At 48.9% G+C, this 22,366-nt stretch overlaps 1 protein-coding gene across 1 annotated transcript in view; it reads left to right on the top strand.

The window, feature by feature from the left end:
- The window catches only part of LOC137536628 (alpha-2-macroglobulin-like protein 1), a 119,773-nt gene that overhangs the window by 49,165 nt on the left and 48,242 nt on the right, over positions 1–22,366 (top strand). The window contains exons 16-19 of the mRNA XM_068258879.1: positions 3,008–3,181; positions 3,295–3,400; positions 5,399–5,552; positions 7,820–8,045. Of these exons, the coding sequence (XP_068114980.1) occupies positions 3,008–3,181; positions 3,295–3,400; positions 5,399–5,552; positions 7,820–8,045 (660 nt within the window). The remainder of the gene's footprint in view (positions 1–3,007; positions 3,182–3,294; positions 3,401–5,398; positions 5,553–7,819; positions 8,046–22,366) is intronic.

Genomic DNA, 22,366 nt, shown 5'->3' on the forward strand with positions numbered 1-22,366 from the left:
TAGGAGCCCCGTGCAGCCTGGCCATGCAGCTATGGTTGGGCCCAGCAGTGTAGGAGCCCTGTGCAGCCTGGCCATGCAGCTCTGGGGGGGGGGCCCAGCAGTGTAGGAGCCCCATGCAGCCATGGTGGGGCCCAGCAGTGTAGATTCCCCGTGCAGCCTGGCCATGCAGCTCTGGTGGGGCCCAGCAGTGTAGGAACCCCATGCAGCCTGGCCATGCAGCTCTGGTGGGGCCCAGCAGTGTAGGAGCCCTGTGGAGCCTGGCCATGCAGCTCTGGTGGGGCCCAGCAGTGTAGGAACCCTGTGCAGCCTGGCCATGCAGCTCTAGTTGGGCCCAGCAGTGTAGGAGCCCTGTGCAGCCTGGCCATGCAGCTCTGGGGGGGCCCAGCAGTGTAGGAGCCCCATGCAGCCTGTTCATGCAGCTATGGTGGGGCCCAGCAGTGTAGATCCCCCGTGCAGCCTGGCCATGCAGCTCTGGTGGGGCCCAGCAGTGTAGGAACCCCATGCAGCCTGGCCATGCAGCTCTGGTGGGGCCCAGCAGTGTAGGAGCCCTGTGCAGCCTGGCCATGCAGCTGTGGTTGGGCCCAGCAGTGTAGGAGCCCTGTGGAGCCTGGCCATGCAGCTCTGGTGGGGCCCAGCAGTGTAGGAACCCTGTGCAGCCTGGCCATGCAGCTCTGGTTGGGCCCAGCAGTGTAGGAGCCCTGTGCAGCCTGGCCATGCAGCTCTGGGGGGGGCCCAGCAGTGTAGGAGCCCCATGCAGCCTGTTCATGCAGCTATGGTGGGGCCCAGCAGTGTAGATCCCCCGTGCAGCCTGGCCATGCAGCTCTGGTGGGGCCCAGCAGTGTAGGAACCCCATGCAGCCTGGCCATGCAGCTCTGGTGGGGCCCAGCAGTGTAGGAGCCCTGTGCAGCCTGGCCATGCAGCTGTGGTTGGGCCCAGCAGTGTAGGAGCCCTGTGGAGCCTGGCCATGCAGCTCTGGTGGGGCCCAGCAGTGTAGGAACCCTGTGCAGCCTGGCTATGCAGCTCTGGTTGGGCCCAGCAGTGTAGGAGCCCCGCGCTGCCTGGCCATGCAGGTCTGGTGGGGCCCAGCAGTGTAGGAGCCCTGTGCAGCCTGGCCATGCAGCTCTGGTTGGGCCCAGCAGTGTAGGAACCCTGTGCAGCCTGGCCATGCAGCTCTGGTTGGGCCCAGCAGTGTAGGAGCCCCGCGCTGCCTGGCCATGCAGGTCTGGTGGGGCCCAGCAGTGTAGGAACCCCATGCAGCCTGGCCATACAGCTCTGGTTGGGCCCAGCAGTGTAGGAGCCCTGTGCAGCCTAGCCATGCAGCTATGGTGGGGCCCAGCAGTGTAAGAGCCCTGTGCAGCCTAGCCATGCAGCTATGGTGGGGCCCAGCAGTGTAGGAGCCCTGTGCAGCCTGGCCATGCAGCTCTGGTTGGGCCCAGCAGTGTAGGAGCCCTGTGCAGCCTGGCCATGCAGCTCTGGTTGGGCCCAGCAGTGTAGGAGCCCTGTGCAGCCTGGCCATGCAGCTCTGGTTGGGCCCAGCAGTGTAGGAGCCCCGCGCTGCCTGGCCATGCAGCTCTGGTTGGGCCCAGCAGTGTAGGAGCCCCACGCTGCCTGGCCATGCAGGTCTGGTGGGGCCCAGCAGTGTAGGAGCCCCGCGCTGCCTGGCCATGCAGGTCTGGTGGGGCCCAGCAGTGTAGGAGCCCTGCGCTGCCTGGCCATGCGGGTTATTTCTGGTACAGAGTGGCAGAGGTCTCAATATATTTCTGTTATGCCAAAAATGTACTAATCAACAACAAGTTAAATAATCGTATTCAATGCCACACCGCTGCAGCAAAAGCAAATTAAATTTTAGGATGCATTAAAAGGGAAATAAAGACTTGTGATGCTAGTATAATATTGCCCCTGTTTAACTCTCTAGTAAGGCCACATCTGGAATATGGAATTCAGTTCTGGGTACCACATTACAAAAAAGATATTGCAGTTTTAGAGCAGGTGCAGAGACGAGCAACAAAATTGACACGTGGGATGGAAGGTCTCACTTACCAAGAAAGGTTAGATAAACTGGGTTTATTTAGTCTAGAGAAAAGAGGGGATCCGATTAACATGTATAAAAAAAATCACAGGGCAATATAATAGCTTGGCGGATGAGCTTTTTGTCCCTAGGCCTTCTCAAAGGACAAGAGGACATGATCTGCGCATGGAGGAAAAAGGTTTTAGCCAATTATTTAGAGGGAACCAGAGACGAATGTTCTCTAAAAAATGAAAAAAAGATGTTTTACATACCTGGGGCTTCCTCCAGCCCCATAAGTCTGGATCGCTCCTCCACTGCCTCTATCGCCGGTACCGGGTCCCGTCACTTCTGCTGGATGCAACCAGTCTTCCGCATGCCCAGGAGCTCCCTCCGGCTCTGTACGCATGCGCCTGCGCAGTACGGAGGGAGCGCACTGCGCTTGCGTTGACTGGCCGAAATGACGGGACCCGGTATTGGCAGCGGGAGCGATCTAGGCTTATGGGGCTGGAGGAAGCCCCAGGTATGTATAACATATTTTTCTCGTGGTCTCTGGTTCTCTTTATGAAAGGGTTCTTTACAATAAGAGTGATTAAAATGTGGAATGCATTGCCACAGGAAGTAGTTATGGCAAATTCTATATCTGCATTTAAAGGGGGATTAGATGCTTTCCTTGCATTGAAAGACATCCATGGCTACAATTACTAGGTAATGCCCAGTGATGGTGATCCAGGGATTTTATCTGATTGCCATCTGGAGTCGTGAAGGAAGTTTTTCCCTTTTGGGGCTAATTGGACCATGCCTTGTAAGGGTTTTTCCCCTTCCTCTGGATCAACAGGGATATGTGAGGGAGCAGGCTGGGGTTGTACTTTATTTAATTTTTTTCAACCCAAATAACTATGTAACAATATTCTTACTTTTCCGGATGAGAGTTTGTACCAGTATGAACATCCATCGGCATGACCTGGCTTATATAATGTCTAGTGTTATTTTGCACCCTAGGTATACGGTTTCCTGGCACAGAGACGGCGGCGTGGCTACCCTTATCGTGTACGAGAGGACAATCCCATCTGCTGGAGCTCCAATCATGGTGACTGGCAGAAACGTGGAAAGAGATCCTACGACTGGCCAGTCCAGTCAGCGTCCTCCGGGCCTGATGTGTTCACACTCCTCCGGGTATAACTCTCTCTATCTCTCTCTATCTATATATAGACTATCTCTAACTATCAATCTCTAACTATAACAGAAATACTTGTTATATTGCTTTTTTAATTTTCTTTATTTTTCAGCAAATTGGAGTAAAGTGTGTTACAAACACCCGGGTGAGGAACCCTGCACCCTGTCTTAGAGGTCCTCCAATGGCAGCTTTGTCTGGTTTTGGGGAACTGTATCAAGGTGAGACATCCTGTGTCATATCCAGGGACAGGCAGCGAGATGCTAACAATGCTGAGTTGATTTAAATGCACGTTAACCAGGGCCAGATTTCCGGAAAGGTCACCAAGGCCTTGGCCTTGGGCGGCTGCAGCCTAAGGGGACACCTGGATATGAAATAGGGGTTGCTGCATATGAAAAAAAGGCTGCAAATGGGGAGCAACACATGAAAAGGAAAGCTGATGTCTAAGGGATATGTTCATGAAAGAGAAGAGCTGCAGTACATGGATGATTCACATGGAAGAGGGGGCGGCACATGGAAGGGGAGGGGCTGCTGTGCATGGATGATACACATGAAAGAGGGGGCTGCACATGGAATGGGAGGGGCTGCAGTACATGGATGATGCACATGGGAGAGGGGGCTGCACATGGAATGGGAGGGGCTGCTGTACATGGAGGATACACATAGAAGAGGGGGCTGCACATGGAATGGGAGGGGCTGCAGTATATGGATGATTCACATGGAAGAGGGGGCGGCACATGGAATGGGAGGGACTGCAGTACATGGATGAGCTATGATTAAGAGCCTGAATGGCTCGAAACATGTCAGCTAACTGATGCTTGTACCCATGCTTCTTTTAATGGATATGTCCTAATAAAGCTTGGAACCCTGGACTGGTGCGGACCTTCCGTTTTTACATGGATGATACACATGGAAGAGGGCGCGGCACATGGAATGGGAGGGGCTGCTGTACATGGAAGATTCACATGGAAGAGGGGGCGGCATATGGGATGGGAGGGGCTGCTGTACATGGATGATTCACATGGAAGAGGGGGCGGCATATGGGATGGGAGGGGCTGCTGTACATGGATGATTCACATGGAAGAGGGGGCGGCCTATGGGATAGGAGGGGCTGCTGTACATGGATGATTCACATGGAAGAGGGGGCGGCATATGGGATGGGAGGGGCTGCTGTACATGGATGATTCACATGGAAGAGGGGGCGGCATATGGGATGGGAGGGGCTGCTGTACATGGATGATTCACATGGAAGAGGGGGCGGCATATGGGATGGGAGGGGCTGCTGTACATGGATGATTCACATGGAAGAGGGGGCGGCATATGGGATGGGAGGGGCTGCTGTACATGGGTGATACACATGGAAGAGGGGGCTGCCTATCAGATGGGAGGAAATATAGAGCATGTAAATAGCAACCGTAGAAAAGGGGCAGCACGATTTCAGTGATATTCACTGTGCCCTTGTGACTGGCGAAGTGCCGGAGAAACGCAGTCAGTGGAAAGGCTGACTTTAGCTAATCACCCCTCATACACACGTACAACGCATGTCCCTTGAAAGGGATCAGGACTTTAAAGAGAACCTGAGGTGGAATATTTAAATCTTAACAGATTTAATAGTCCTTCTATCGCTACTGCTAGTCCCTCCCCATGGCTCTGCTGTCCCTCCTGGAAATATCACCATGCAAGCGACAATCTGCTTGTTGCTAGCCGTCTGTTTACCTGAGGCTTGTCAATCAGCCTCCTCCGCATTGCCGGCTCTATTACAGACCCCCCCCCCCCACGCCTCTCCCCGCCTCTGCTAGCTTCCTCCAAGCGGAAGCCAAGTCGCGACCCAGGATGTACTCCCTGGGTCTACCCCCCTCTTTTAGAAGTAAGCCTATTTATGTATATTTTATCCAGATGACATTATCCCTTCCACACATCACATCTTGGGGCGCCTCCTCCCTCCCGGTAATCTCTGTGGAATGTTGTTTTTTTTACAGAGCGTTCCACAGCCAGAGAACATAATACCTCATCTCCCAGAATGCTCTGGGAGGAGACTTCCGCATAGGCTAAACATAACTGGGAGGGCAGGGCTACATATACCGGTATACAGATGAAACTAGGCTAATTACCATAAAAGTGGGTATCCTGCATGATTTACTGCATTCTACTATTTGTCACTACGGGGCCTCTTTAAATGCTCAATTCTGTAATAACTAAAAAAGCTCTTTTATTTCCAGAGCCGTTTGCTGTGCCATATTATGCTATGGACTACAGCGACGATCATTATGAGGACCTGCAGATTGAGGAGGAATCGATCCCCGTTTCTGAAATGAATAGGAGGATTCGGGACCGGTTTCCAGAGACCCTTCTTTGGGAGATGGTCCCTGTAGGGTGAGTCCATGTTTATTTTGACGCAAACATCAAAAGTAAAGACACACAGTTTGGCTAAAGCTGAGCAGCATGAATTGATAAAGAGGAACTTTAACGAAAAGGTGAAAAAAATAAATCCAAGCATGGCAAACTGAGAAGTAAAAAAATAGCAGAGAGATCAAGAAATGATTGATATTCACCATGTGAATTGTTCATGTTGTTGAGCCTGCAGTTCAGCCTTCAGGTCATCATCTTTACTACTGGCAGACATGAATAAAACAGACAGCACCAACTGTCATTATTTATAACCACAGCCCTTAATAATGGGATAGGCTAAAGTGGTGTTTTTTTTATAGATATACATATGCACAGAGTGAGATATTGCTTGCTTGTCAGTTGGGAGCAGCTGTAATTTTCCCACAATGCAACAAGGTTCACAGACAGGAAACTGGCAGGACCATGGTCCTGACATCACACTGTGGGAGGGGTTTCACCACAGTATCAGTCATACAGACCACACACACACACACTTCCCAACCACAGGTTTTTCCCCTTAACCTGCCTGGCGTTCTGATAAGATTGCCAGGGAGGCTGCGGGAGGGGTTTTTTTTAATAAAAAAAAAACTATTTCATGCAGCCAACTGAAAGTTGGCTGCATGAAAGCCCACTAGAGGGCGCTCCGGAGGCGTTCTTCCGATCGCCTCCGGCGCCCAGAATAAACAAGGAAGGCCGCAATGAGCGGCCTTCCTTGTTTTGCTTACATCGTCGCCATAGCGACGAGCGGAGTGACGTCATGGACGTCAGCCGACGTCCTGACGTCAGCCGCCTCCGATCCAGCCCTTAGCGCTGGCCGGAACTTTTTGTTCCGGCTACGCTGGGCTCAGGCGGCTGGTGGGACCCTCTTTCGCCGCTGCTCGCGGCGGATCGCCGCAGAGCGGCGGCGATCAGGCAGCACACGCGGCTGGCAAAGTGCCGGCTGCGTGTGCTGCTTTTTACTTGAGCCAAATCGGCCCAGCAGGGCCTGAGCGGCAGGCTCCGGCGGTACTGGACGAGCTGAGCTCGTCCAGACCGCTCAGCAGGTTAAAAACCAGAGCAATTTTCACATCACGCTCCTCCCATTCATCCGCCAATAATTGTTAATCACACAGAAATTATTTATATATTGGGGGGAGGGGGGGGGGGTTTGCCACAAATTAGGCTTTCTTTGGGTGGTACTTTTAGCTAAGAATTATTTTATTTTATATGCATTTTAAGGGAATAATAAGATGACAAAATGCATTATTTCTCAGTTTTCGGCAATTATAGTTTTAAAATAAAACTTGCTGCTGTGGATAAAATTCACACATTTTATTTGCCCCTAGTACAATGTATGGTGATAATATTTTATCTGGTAACACAGGTGAACTTTCTCCATTCAGGGATTTTTTGTAATACTATATATCTAATTACAAGCCTTTATTTGCATAATCAATAGTAATATACCCTCATGACATACATATAAAAATAATCCATAAGGTAACTTGACTTTTTTTTAAATGGTGTCTTTTTTTTCTGCAATTGTTTTATTTTGGTAACTATAGGGTATGAGTGTAAGGGGTTAAAATTAATAAAAAAAAATATGTATAACTCCACAATGTATGTATGTATGTTTGGGTGCATTTTACTTTTTGGCCACAAGATGGCCAAAATTACGAGTTAATGTGAAATTACAATGCAACATTAATTAATTACGAGTCTGCCAAAAGTTATGAATTATGATTTTGCAAATTAGGATGCAACATTACACATGTACAAAATTTCAGCTCATCACTAATTTTATTAACCTTATGTTTTTGTTTTGTTTGTTTGTTTTTGTTGGTTTTTGTGGTCTGATCTAGTTAGAACTACTCTGTGACATATCCACATTCTCAATCAAAAACAACATTTACCTTATGCAGTTGTTACAACCTTTAAAAGCATAAATAGGTAGAGGATGCGTCTTACAGGATCTCTGTAGGCTGGTCTTTACCACCATTTCCTGGTTGTACAGCTCCCTAATAGTTAATAATACTCAATGTAACAACTTCGTTTATTGTTTATGGCAATTTACTTATGTTCAAATTAAAAATAAGCTGTTTTAGTTTACCTGTGAAATGTATACATTCTGTTAACTCGTTTAATATATTTCTAAATATGTATAAAGCTAATATGTAAAGTGATATGTCATTAATTTGACTGTATGTTTGAAAATGAAAAATTTCAATAAAAAACACTGAGATTGGTTTTTGTGGTCTGTCTTTTCTCATCAGGGCGTCTGGCCAGGCTGAAATCACAGTTCCGGTTCCGGATTCTATCACAAGATGGAATGCAATGGTGTTCTGTATGGGAGATGAGGGCCTGGGGGTCGCCCGTACGGCCTCCGTGATGTCCTTCCAACCATTCTTCATGAGCTTAGCTCTTCCGCACTCTGTCGTCAGAGGAGAGACATTCGTGCTGACCGCATCAATATTCAATTACTTGTCTGAACCAATGATGGTAAGAATACTGGCAGGGGCGGGACTACCATGTATGGGGCCGCTCTGCAAAAAAAGATTGCATGGGGCTCCCTAAGTCCATGTCCTCCGCCTCACCTCCCCCCAGGGACCAGGCAGGCGGTAAACAAACATCACTGCCACCCCCTCCCACCATGCAGAGTAGCACATGTAATATTACCTGCTTCCAATGCAGCAGGTCTCCTCCGTCCATCACAGCACACTCTCTCTGCTGCCATTAACCACTTCCCAATCACATGATTGATGCGAGTCATGTGATCAGCAGCTTGGCGAAGGGCATCAGAGAGTGCAGCTGCTGTGATGCACAGAGATCCGCGGCACTTGAAGCAGGTAAATATAACACTCCCTGTGCTACTTTGCATGCAGATGGAAGGAGGAGGGGGCCACAAATCCCCTGGGCCCCCCTGCAATCGCAGGGGTTGCAGGAGCTGTTGTTACACCCATTAATACTGGTTATTAACCACTTCAGCCTAACTGGACGTGTGTACACCTCCAGTGTAGTTGTGGAGAGTGCACCACCAGTTTGTTATTAAATGAGGCACATGTGGTATCTTTTTAACCGGGCCAATACATTTTAGTGTGTTTTAAAGCTTGGACCCACATCACATAAGAAATAGGTATGGACAAACTCAACCTAAGATAAAAATTATTTTTCAAAATTATAATCAAACTTGGGAAATTATTAGGAAAACGACACAAGACATCAGTGGTGCTCAGCAGAGCTCGAATATTCGAGTAGCTCGAATATTCGAGCTCTTTTTCAGCTATTCGAGCTCGGTATTCGAGCTCCGAATAGCTGCAGGTATTCGAATGGGCTATTCGAGTAAACTCGAATAGCTCATTCACTATTCGCGCTATTCGAGCAAACAGCGCTATTCGAGCTCGAATACCGAGCTCGAATAGCGTCATAGCCCAGATTGATGTCCTTAGAGCCAATCAGAGGGCTCCCAGGCCCTCTGACGGCAGCCAATCACTGAGGGGGACCCTGGCCAGCCCCTACCCTATAAATAGCGGCCGCCATGTTCGGTTTTTCCGTCCTTGCCTGACTTTGTACAGAGAGAGATCTGCTCCTTTGTGCTTTGGCTTAGCAAGAGCTTTATTGTGGTCAATCACCTAGCGTTTTTGCTCACATACACCTCCTATATACACCTATATTGTTGTTAGTTAGATAGACATTGTATTTTAGTTAGTAGCTTTTGTGTTACATAGAGAGAGACAGCTGCTGCAGGCTTACAGCTTTAGGCCTCAGGGCCTGCCTGTGTGGGCAGCTGTTCTCTCCTGTCCTCTGTTTATTTCTCATCTATACCAGTATTTCTGCTGTCCTTTACTACTGATTGATTGTATTTTGTATTGTAGTTATATACTGTAACTGTACTAGGACACTCACTGTCACTGTTCATAGGCTAGCTCCTGCGTGTGCGTGCACTCACTGTCTGTGTACACACACTCTATTTCCTTCTGATTACTACTTATTATTGTAACTGCTAGTTGTACTTCCTGACTGTTACTACTTACTTACTGTACTAGGGACACTCACTCAGTCACTGTTCATAGGCTAGCTCCTGCGCGTGTTTGCGCGTGCGTGCACTCACTGTCTGTAGTGTACACACACTCTATTTCCTTGTGATTACTACTGATTATTGTAACTTCTAGTTGTACTTCCTGACTGTTACTACTTACTTACTGTACTAGGGACACTCACTCAGTCACTGTTCATAGGCTAGCTCCTGCGCGTGTTTGCGCGTGCGTGCACTCACTGTCTGTAGTGTACACACACTCTATTTCCTTGTGATTACTACTTATTATTGTAACTTCTAGTTGTACTTCCTGACTGTTACTACTTACTTACTGTACTAGGGACACTCACTCAGTCTCTGTTCATAGGCTAGCTCCTGCGCGTGTTTGCGCGTGCGTGCACTCACTGTCTGTAGTGTACACACACTCTATTTCCTTGTAATTACTACTGATTATTGTAACTGCTAGTTGTACTTCCTGACTGTTACTACTTACTTACTGTACTAGGGACACTCACTCAGTCACTGTTCATAGGCTAGCTCCTGCGCGTGTTTGCGCGTGCGTGCACTCACTGTCTGTAGTGTACACACACTCTATTTCCTTGTGATTACTACTGATTATTGTAACTGCTAGTTGTACTTCCTGACTGTTACTACTTACTTACTGTACTAGGGACACTCACTCAGTCACTGTTCATAGGCTAGCTCCTGCGCGTGTTTGCGCGTGCGTGCACTCACTGTCTGCAGTGTACACACACTCTATTTCCTTGTGATTACTACTTATTATTGTAACTTCTAGTTGTACTTCCTGACTGTTACTACTTACTTACTGTACTAGGGACACTCACTCAGTCTCTGTTCATAGGCTAGCTCCTGCGCGTGTTTGCGCGTGCGTGCACTCACTGTCTGTAGTGTACACACACTCTATTTCCTTGTGATTACTACTTATTATTGTAACTTCTAGTTGTACTTCCTGACTGTTACTACTTACTTACTGTACTAGGGACACTCACTCAGTCACTGTTCATAGGCTAGCTCCTGCGCGTGTTTGCGCGTGCGTGCACTCACTGTCTGCAGTGTACACACACTCTATTTCCTTGTGATTACTACTTATTATTGTAACTTCTAGTTGTACTTCCTGACTGTTACTACTTACTTACTGTACTAGGGACACTCACTCAGTCACTGTTCATAGGCTAGCTCCTGCGCGTGTTTGCGCGTGCGTGCACTCACTGTCTGTAGTGTACACACACTCTATTTCCTTGTGATTACTACTTATTATTGTAACTTCTAGTTGTACTTCCTGACTGTTACTACTTACTTACTGTACTAGGGACACTCACTCAGTCACCTAGCCCACCACCCCACTCCATTAAAGTACCCCACTTTTCACCCGCCCTTTTAAAAAACTTTTGTGTTTACGCCCAAAACATCGAAGATGTCTGGAAGTGGCAGCCAGCGCGGTTTGGGCAAGGGGAAGGGCAGCAAGGGAATCAGGAGGAGAGGGAGCAGCATTGTGGCAAGCTGCGGGCGCGGCCGCGCCACCATGCACAGTTCCGCAGCAGCAGCGTCAGTGGCTAACATTCCTCCTATAGCCACTGGCCGTGGACGCCTTGGGCGCCGCCCAGCAGGAGCATCTGCAACTCACGCTGCAGAGACACAGCAGCAGCAGCGTGTAGCACCTGCTCCGATTTTCCTCCAGCCGGGTCGGAAACGTCCCATTGAGGAAAAGGATGCAGACACTGTGGTGCAACTGATGACGGAGGATGAGCAGCCCGCCATCAGCTCTGCATCCGAGGCCTCCACCCTCACCACCACCACCACCACCACCCCTGTTCGCAGCAGCCGCCCAGCAGGGCCTGGGGAGGAGGCCAGTTCACCGTCACTCGCCGACCTGTCATTCAGCAGTCTTTTGACCCCAGGCATCATGAGTAAATTGTCTGCTGTTGTTGGCGATCTTGAGGAGGAGATGCTGATGGGCACTTTGGGGGATGTGGGATTGGACAGCAAGACTGTGGCGACAGTCAAGCAGCCCATCCATGCATCAGGAGAGGAGTTTGGGGGGTCATCATCCCAGCAGGACATGTTTCAGGAGGGGGAGGATGATGATGACACGGTGACAGACAGAGACTGGGTGCCACCAGCTCCAGGGGATGTCGTCATCAGCAGCTCTGAGGAGGAGGAGGAGGATGCGCTTGTGGGCCTTGCAAGGAGGCGCATTATTGCAAGCATTGGCAGCAGTAGGCAGGTCCCACAGCCTGCTGGTGTCTCAGGCTCAGCAGCAGCAGCAGCATCTGCCAGTACCACCACCAGCCGCACCCAAGCCCCCCCCCCCAACCACCACAGGGAGACAGGCAGCAGCGGTTCCATGCCGTAGGGGGTTGTTTTTGTCACCAATCTGGCGATTTTTCACCATGCCCACAGTGTACAGCAAGTACGCCACTTGCAACCACTGTCAGCGGAAGTTGAGCAGAGGTGCAGACCCCTTAAAGTTCAGCACCAGCTCGCTCATCAACCACCTTGCTGCGAAACATTTCCACCAGCATGAAGAGTTCCAGAGGCTGAAGGCATCTGGTGCTGGCAGTGGCACCACACCCATCACTGCACAGCCTTCAGCAGCAGCAGCAGCAGCAACAGCAGCCACCCGCCCTCCTGCTCCTCCAGCAGCACCAGCAGGAGTGCGGAAACGCACTGCTCCTCCCCCCTCTGCAACTCCTGCCGCCGACACTGAGGCCTGTTCTGGCAGCCAGTCCTCAGTGGCCTCCTCTGCTGTGTCCGCTGATTCCCGTGCCAGCAAAAGGCCACGCCAGAGCCTTTTGAGCGAGTCCTTCCAGGGGGTGGTTAGGGCTCTGCCTCCCAGCAGCCGTCGCGTGCGGCAGCTGAACGGCTTGCTGGCACGGGCCATGTGCTCCCAACTCCTGCCGTACACGCTCGTGCAGGAGGGGAGCGACATGCGTGCGCTGCTTGCTTGTGCAGCCCCAGACTGGCAGCTCCCCAGCAGACACTTCTTCGCCCGCAAGGCCATTCCTGCACTGCACCGCTTTGTGATGGCCAATGTGGAGCGAGGGCTGGAGCACGCGGTTGGTGAAAGGGTCCACGTCACCATGGACTCCTGGAGCAGCCGCTTCGGGACAGGCCGCTACCTGTCCTTCACTGTCCACTGGGTCAGCTTGGTGGAAGGGGGTGAGGATGGGAGAGCAGCAGCGGGCACAGCAGCAGCAGCAACACAGTGGGTGGTGCCACCCCGCAGGGTCAGGGGAACTGCAGCAGGTTCCTCCGATCCTCTGCCATCCTCCGGCACACCTGGCCAAACCCCCCGCCTCAGCAGCAGCGTGAAGGCCCGCCACTGCCAAGCGCTGCTGCACTTGGTCAGCCTTGGGAAGACCAAGCTGACGGCAACCCATGTGTTGGCCAAACTCCAGGAGCAGGAGAGGATTTGGCTGACCCCCAGAGGCCTCAGAGTCGGAGAGACAATGGGGCCAATCTGGTTGCCGCAATAGACAGGGGAAACCTGACCCACATCCCCTGTCTTGCCCACGTGCTGAACCTGGTGGTGCAGAAGTTCTTGCGCACCTACCAGGGGATGGGCGAACTGCTGGAAACGGCAAGGAACGTTGTGCGTCACTTCCGGCGCTCGGCTGCAGCCTGTGCGAGCCTGGAAGACGTGCAAAAGGAGCTGGAGCTGCCACGCCATCGGCTGATCCTTGACGTTCCGACTCGCTGGAACTCCACCCTGGCGATGTTGGAGCGTCTGGTTGAACAGAAGCACGCTGTCAACCAGTACCTTGCCCTGGCCACTGTTTCCGCCGCTCAGAGAAGGGACAAGACCAGCAACATCCCGTCCATCGTCCCCGATGATGACTGGAGGCACATGCAGCAGGTGTGCTTAGTGCTGGCTCCCTTTCTGCAGGCCACTAACATGGTGAGCAGGGACCATGCTATGGTCTGCGAGTGGGTGCCCCTGGTTTGTCTGCTGAACAGGGCCCTCGATGCTTTGCTGGAACAGGGAGTGGCAGCCTTGGACCAGCAGGAGCGGCAAGCAGCTGCACAGTCCACCTCTGAGGGGGAGGAGGACTTGGTGGAGGTCCCTGACCTTGCTGCTGATGAGGGGGATCAGCACAGCGCAGCTGAGTTGGTGCGGGGGTGGAGAGAGGATGAGGCGGCAGAGGAGGAGGATGAGGACAGCAGCACTGCCATGGATGTGCCAGCACACGTGGCCCGCCTCTTCCCAATGGCAGCGCACATGCTGGCGTGCCTGTGCAGGGACCCCAGAGTGATCCAGATGAAGCAGAGGGAGGAGATCTGGATCAGCATGATGTTGGACCCACGCCTCAAGGGGAAGTTGAGCCAGTTCCTGCCACCTGCAGGAGGTGACCCAGCGCAACAAATAAGGAGCTTGCAGCAGGCCCTTGTTGAGCGCTTGGAGGAAGCCTTCCCCCAGCCTTCCACCCCCACTGTCCAGCCAGCACAGAGGCAGCAGCAGGTGCCTGCATCCAGCAGCAAGCGCCCCACAGACCTGCTGTCTCTCAGCAACGAGCTCTACAGGACTGTAGAGGCTCCGGCAGCAGTGACTAGAGAGGAGGTGCATGCAGCAGCATCCTCCTCCGGTCACAGCCAGCGCCTGACCCGAATGGTGGCTGACTACATGGGGTCCTACAGCGGGCTTGACAGCGATGCCCCTGTTGATCCCATGGAGTATTGGGTCAAGCGCCTGGAGATCTGGAGCGAGCTGGCGCAGTACGCCCTGGAAGTGCTGTCCTGTCCCCCTTCCAGCGTGCTGTCCGAGCGCTGCTTCAGTGCAGCTGGTGACGTGGTCACCGAGAAACGCTCACGTCTGTCTCACAAGTCTATGGACAGACTGACGTTTCTCAAGATGAACCAGGCGTGGGTGGAAGGCGAGTTCCTGGCCCCTGTTGTCGGCGAGAGGGGGACATGAACTGAAGAACCATCGTTAATGTGCCTTACCACCCTTTACCACCTCCTGGCTCCTGCTCACTAAGCCAGCCTGGTTCACTTTGACTATTACGTCGCCTGCAGCCACACATTTTACACCTACAGTGGGCTGCTGTGTACTGCCCTTCTGCTGTCTGTCTGTGTTTCCCACTGTCAGGGTACACAGATTTACCTTCTGCTGCCACTCTGCCACCAGCTATTACGTCAAACAATAGCTATATATCTGTGTAATTTGTTTTACAAACAAAACCAAAAAAACATTAAAAAAAAAAGGTTTAATTTTTCTGAGGTGCCCGGGTTGAAAACTGTGTTGTCCCAGTTGTGTATTGGACACAATGTGGGCTGCACGACCGCTGTCTGGGACCTCCTGTTGTGTTTATTTACGCCCTGGTATCACTGCTAGGTACCAGGGCTATTATGTCACGCTGCCTGCCTGCTGCCACACTCACAATACTCCTCTATTCCGCCTGCTGCTGCTGCTGTCTGTCTGTGTTTCCCACTGCCAGGGTACACAGAATTACCTTCTGCTGCCACTCTGCCACCAGCTATTACGTCAAACAATAGCTGCTCACATAATTACTCCTCCATTCCTCCTGCTGCTGCTGCTGTCTGTCTGTGTTTCCCAACGCCAGGGTACACAGATTTACCTTCTGCTGCCACTCTGCCACCAGCTATTACGTCAAACAATAGCTGCTCACATAATTACTCCTCCATTCCTCCTGCTGCTGCTGCTGTCTGTCTGTGTTTCCCAACGCCAGGGTACACAGATTTACCTTCTGCTGCCACTATGCCACCAGCTATTACGTCAAACAATAGCTATATATCTGTGTAATTTGTTTTACAAACAAAACCAAAAAAACATTAAAAAAAAGGTTTAATTTTTCTGAGGTGCCCGGGTTGAAAACTGTGTTGTCCCAGTTGTGTATTGGACACAATGTGGGCTGCACGACCGCTGTCTGGGACCTCCTGTTGTGTTTATTTACGCCCTGGTATCACTGCTAGGTACCAGGGCTATTATGTCACGCTGCCTGCCTCATTGACTGCCTGCTGCCACACACTCATCCTCCTCCTCCTGCTGCTGAATTTACCTCCTGCTGTCTGTGTGTTTCCACTGCCAGGGAGCACATACAATGGCGCTTCCAACATGCGTGCGCCACCAGCTATTTGTTACGCTCAAAAATAGCTGCATTTCTTTAAAAAAACAAAAAAATTATATATACTTTTTATTAATACTGTGTGATATTATTTTTAGAGGTGTCCGGGTTGAAAACTGTGTTGTCCCAGTTGTGTATTGGACATGATGTGGGCTTCACGACCGCTGTCTGGAACCTCATGCTGTGTATTTACGGCCTGGTACCACCGCTAGGTACCACACAGCCTATTATGTCTCGCTGCCTGCCTCATTGACTGTCTGCTGCCACACAATCATCCGCCTCCTCCTGCTGCTGCTGCTGAATTTACCTCCTGCTGTCTGTGTGTTTCCACTGCCAGGTAGCACATACAATGGCGCTTCCAACATGCGTGCGCCACCAGCTATTTATTACGCTCAAAAATAGCTGCATTTCTTAAAAAAAAAAATATAAAAGAGAAATAAGTGAAGAAGAAGAAGACGATATAGAAAAAGAAGGAGAAGAAGAAGAAGAAGAAGAAGGAGAAGAAGATGAAGAAGAAGAAGATGAGGAAGATGAAGAAGAAGATGAAGAAGATGAAGAAGAAGATGAAGAAGATGAAGAAGATGAAGAAGAAGAAGATGAAGAAGATGAAGAAGATGTAGAAGAAGAAGATGAAGAAGATGAAGAAGAAGATGAAGAAGATGAAGAAGATGAAGAAGAAGAAGATGAAGAAGATGAAGAAGATGAAGAAGAAGAAAAAGAAGATGAAGATGAAGAAGAAGAAGATGAAGAAGAAGATGAAGAAGAAGATGAAGAAGAAGATGAAGAAGAAGATGAAGAAGAAGAAGATGAAGAAGAAGAAGATGAAGAAGAAGAAGAAGACAATATAGAAGAAGAAGAAGAAGATATAGAAGAAGATATAGAAGAAGAAGATATAGAAGAAGAAGATATAGAAGAAGAAGAAGAAGATATAGAAGATAAAAAAGAAGAAGAAGAAGAAGAAGAAGTATATACAGTACTGAACAAAATTCTGGACACAACTTCTCTTTCCACCTTTTTTTTTTAAAGGAACATCCCCACATAATCACTTGCTGTTGTTACATGGAAAAAAAGATGTTTCTTGCATCATTCACCCTCAAAACAAGTGTTGGAAGCTATTTAAGGCCAATTCGAATAGTCAGCTCGAATAATGAGCTCGAATACCGACTCGAATAGTGAGCTCGAAGTCCGAGGTCGAATCGAATAGTAAAAAATATTCGACTCGAATATTCGACTGAATTCGAATAATTTACTATTCGAATTCGACCAAACTCGAATAATAAAAAGGGGTATCCGAGCATCACTACAAGACATATGGGGTAACATTTTAATCATGATAAGTAGTAGAATAGATTTTAGACTTGTACTGGAGGGGTAGAGAAAAGGGGGAACGGGAAGACACCGTGAGCCCAAGCTGGTGTATTATCTCAAGCGTATTGGAACAGAAAGGTATCAAGTAGTCAAATTTACTCACAAAGCCGGGTTGCATGTAAGGCAACCACTTCATGTAGCGTGTAGGGAAGTACCGTCCCCACTCGGCCTTGTGATGTATCTCAGGTGGTCGCAGCTCCTTTGAAAAATACACCTGCCAAGGTGGTTTCCCCTCGTCCCAGGGGAGAATCAGCATAAAAAGGAGGTAGGAGGCGCCCAGGTGGGTACTTGTGACTTAATTTAAGAAATCAACATATATACGTATAGTTGTTATATGGTTATACATGTACATACGAGTAAGAAGGGATCCTACCTTAGTAAGTAGTAATTCATGAATTCAAAGGAAAAATACTTTATTGGGGCACTTAAAATGGCAACGCGTTTTGCGGTGTAAACCGCTTCATCAGGTCGTGTAATGTCCCAGTGTCAAGAGGTTCCCTGGACTCAGGCGCCTGAAAAAAACAATACATAGATCATTTAGCTGTGATAAGTAATAATAAAGTTATTGGCAAATAAATGAGAACAGCGCTGGTATGTGAAAATTGCTCTCGTCCTGAAGTGGTTAATAGTCAAGACTGTGTCAACAAATAGATAAAAAGCATTTTCTAGAGCACTACACTTCCAATGATCACCATAACCAACTGTAAAGTTTAAAATACTGGTTTGCTCACACATACAAGAGGTGTATTTGTTGCAGAGTTAAATGCACCTTAAAATGACATTTTTTTTTAATGTAGTTGTCACTTAGGAAAGGTTGCATTTGAGGGTCCTTTTGCACTTTGGCCATTGGGTGGCGTTACACAAAATCTTTGCGTTGCGTTGCAGAAGCAATGATAGTCCTGTAATGGGGCTATCACACTGATCGCGATGTGGGGCAGCGAGTTCCATCCGGATAACGCAAGGGGTACACTTGTACTACAGGATTTACATCGGAAGTGAAGCATACTTTAATTGTTCTGTGTGCCTCACTGTACGGTTGCACCATGCTGACAATATGCGGTGCAACACTTTTGTGTCGCACCGCAACATGCGGCACTTTTCTGTAACAGTGCGGTGCGATTGAAGAGTATTCGCACTGCAACTTACAATAGCGTGTAAGGAGCCTGACAGCTTTGTGATGTAGCATGCCCGGGAACACTTTATCGCATGACGCAAGCGATTTCCTGTTGGCTTTATTAGTGCTAGCGCTGTTCATTCATGACGAAATGCCTCGCCTCCTACTGTGAAGGAGACCTTAAAGGACGTCCGAGGTGAAAATAAACTAATGAGATAAACAATTGTATCTATCCTCCTTCTTCGAAAAATTACTTTTTTAGTTAGCCCACCATTTTATTTTATATCTAAATTTAATTTTAATTTTTTTACTGTTTTATGGCCTCTTCCCAAAGACACATTCATTAGAGTTTGCCAGAGATAAAATCTATGAACTATTGACCATTTTTATCTCTTCCCTGCTCTCAGAAGCCATTTTCTGCCAGGAAAGTGTTTTATGGCTGCAATTACTTATCAGTGAGGGTTATGCTATATTCTGACCCGGTCCCGACCCAGACAGAAACTGTCACTTACATACCTGATTTTTAAATCTTTTAGGCAGAGAAAGGAAAAAAAGGAACATGGCATAGTTATTTGTGTGCTTGGTACTTTACATACACATGACTATCTAATCATGTCACATGTCACCTCAGATGTCCTTTTCAGTCAAGTGCAGGGGCACATCTTAAATGAGGTAGGAAGGGGTTAAACTGGAGCACAGAGACTGCACCTGCCATGAACAGACAGAAGAACAAATGCAGGGAGGGCTAGGTCATTAACAGCAACTGATCATCAATAAACTGTTTGACAACTGGAGGTGAGAGCGAACTAGTGGGGCTGATATTCCAGAAAACTCACCTATCAGAGGCGCATGCGCGGCGATTTCAAGATGGCCGCTTAGGCTCCGAGCTCCAGCCCACGCCTCTGCTACTACAGGCCGCACGTAGCCGCCGCTCCGCTCCAGTAACGCGGCCAACACGGGTCCAGCTCCAGGACACACACAGGCACAGATGTCCGCAAAAAACAACCCTAAAGCTCCCCCGCAAACCGGCTCCATGGACCGTTTTCTCCGCCCTCCGCCTTCCCAAGATGGCGCTGGCCACGCTCCGGAATCCGCCGCTGCACAGTCCTCCTCTCCTCCGCAACAAGCTGCGCACCTCACTGAGGAAAGCTCTGCCTCTCCAGACCTTACCCCACTCACCTCAGCAACACTGGAGATGGCTTTAGAGAGACATTATAGAGCCCTACAGGAATCGCTCCAACAGGTAATCCTTGCAGCGGTGAAGGACCTTAAGGGGGACATAATTACACTAGCAGATCGCACCACCTCCCTGGAGGTTAAAATGGATGCTATGTCCCTTAAACAGCAGGACATGGAGGATGAGCAACGCTTAATCCAATCTGACCTCAAAGCAATAAGATCTACACAGGAGGACTTTGAGAACAGAGAGAGGCGGCAAAATATCCGCATTAAAGGTATGTCCATGTCTGTGACACCTGAAAAACTTTCCATGCACCTCCTAGAATTATACAAATCAATCGTCCCTGACCTCCCCGACGAAATGTGGAGGATGGACAGAGCACACCGTTCACTAGGTGAGAGGAGACCCACAGCCCAGCGCCCTAAAGATGTTATAATTAGGATGCACTATTATGAAGCTAAGGAAGCACTCCTAAGAGCCATCCGTAATACATCCACAATCTCCTTCAAAGGCGATGAACTTTCCATATATAATGACCTCTCCCTTATCACACTGACCAAGAGAAGAGCTTTCAGACCGATCACCCAACTTCTGAGGGATGCTAGGATCCAATACCAATGGGGATTCCCCTTTCGCTTAATGGTCAGCAGAAATGGCGCGCGCTTCTCAGTCTCAGACCTGGATGATGCACCCATGTTCCTTAAGCAACTAGGCCTCCGCCTCCCTCATCCACCCAACCTACAACAAGATCTTACCCTGTCCCCGACATCGCCACCAAGAAAGATTCGTCACATGAATGACAGACCCAGAGGCTCTCTCCGCAGTCTCACCTATCCGGAGGCCTCTGAAGACATGGAAGCTCTTCCCACTTGATTAGCAGAATCCTGTCATGGTTTTTTCCTGATCCGGACACACACCATGTCCAGACGTAGATATCACCTTCATTATGTTTATCCCTTATTTCTTGTATTCCCTCCCAACCTGTTCTAGTTTGTTATTTTAATTTTCAATGATATTTACCATCTGTGCCTAATTGTAATTGTTATTGTTACTGGCAATGCTTAATATATGACCCTTTTATCTGTTTTTGGCTATATAGCAGAGGAGATCTGGGCGACCCTCTTGGCTCGCCCGCATGTACCTCAGGAGAGCTGCCACACTCTCCCATAGATTTTTTCTGGGTTTGTGTCTTTTTTGGCAGTTCTTATCTCTGCAACTTGTTACAGTTGCCACATCACTGTGCCACATATTTTACAGTGGCTGTTTCTTTAAAAATGTTTATCAACCGCTGTCTCATATAACTTATGCTTTATGGATTCTCATTCTCTCCTCACCTGTACTCCTACTTTCCCCCTCTAGACCGCATCGAATACTCTCGGACCTAATCTACACATACATCTATACTATGACCAATGATTAATTTCTGTACACTAAACACCAAGGGCCTGAATATACCGCAAAAAAGGTCATCCTTACTACGAGATCTTAGAAAACTTAATGTAGACCTGGCTTTCCTGCAGGAGACCCACCTAACTTCTAGTGACTCCATACGACTCACAAACAAACATTATCCAACTGCACACTTAGCATCAGGACCTAAAAAACGTGCTGGTCTTGCTATTTTGTGCCAGAAAGACCTCCCGCTTCAGATTGACAAGACTATAAGCGACCCACGAGGTCACTTTCTGATTTTGGTCGGGTCCCTAGCGGGAAAGCCAGTCACATTGGCCAATGTATATGTACCTAACTCACAGCAAATCACTTTCCTCACTACATTTTTTGTCAAACTTTTTAAGGTACTAAAAGGCACCCTTCTCTTGGGTGGTGACTTCAACTTGGCTTTCTCATCCTCAAAGGACAGAAGTGTCTCCCACACCCCCTCCTCCCAAGCCTCTCATGATAGAAACTCACGCAAATTTAGAATTCTCCTCAGGAAATACAAACTCTTTGATCTAATAGCTAATCCTACTATTGTAGAATACACCTTTTTCTCCCCTCCACACGCATCACATTCTAGGATCGACTACTTTTTTGCCAATACCCCAGTTCTTCCCATCCTCATTTCCTCTAATATTATACCAATGGCCTGGTCTGATCACCATGCTGTCACTATCGAATTAGACTGGCTTTCTACACCTCACAAGCCCTTACATTGGAGGCTAAATGAGTCGCTTTTTAGAGACAAAACATTACTATCCAAATGTGCAGACGAACTCCAACACTTCTTTTCCACAAACCTGGATTCAGTATCCTCTTTCGGCTTGCTTTGGGAATCCCATAAAGCCTTTATAAGAGGTTTCTTCATTGCCGAGAGCTCTAAACGCAAACGTTTCTCTTCTCAGAAGCTGGCTCAGCTCAACTCTTCCCTGACTAAGGCCTTCTCCACTTATAAAAGCTCTCCCACCCAAACCCACTTTTCCAACATCCAACGAATTAAATTAGATATTAAATCCCTCCAGACCTCTCAATTAGAAAAAAGTTTAAAGTGGACGAGGCAACTATTTTTTGAAAGAGGGAACAAACCTCACACTATCCTAGCCCGCAAACTAAATCCCAGGAGCTCCTACCAATCTGTCCATTCTTTAAAAGACCCCCAAGGCACCCTGCATCATGACCCCTCAAAGATTGCTCAAATCTTTACATCCTTCTACGAACAATTATATAACCTCCCAGACCCCTCTTCCTCACCCGAATATGACTTAAAAGTCCTATCATTCCTGACCCCACTTGACCTCCCGAAACTCACAGATCAGGAACGCTCTGCTCTCAACTCTCCTATAACCTTAGATAAGATTACAGAAGTACTCAAAACCCTTCCCTCCTCTAAGTCCCCAGGTCCTGATGGCCTCCCTTACTCATACTATAAAAACTTCAGCTCCATCCTTGTCCCACACCTTGTATCTCTAGCTAATAAAATTATGAATGGGGACTCACCCCCTAATTCTATACTTTCCTCACTTCTTACAGTTATAGCAAAGGAAGGAAAGGATCCCCACCTACCACAAAGCTACCGCCCCATCT

The sequence above is a fragment of the Hyperolius riggenbachi genome, chromosome 10, assembly GCF_040937935.1.
Source record: "Hyperolius riggenbachi isolate aHypRig1 chromosome 10, aHypRig1.pri, whole genome shotgun sequence".
NCBI classification, from domain to species: Eukaryota; Metazoa; Chordata; class Amphibia; order Anura; family Hyperoliidae; genus Hyperolius; species Hyperolius riggenbachi.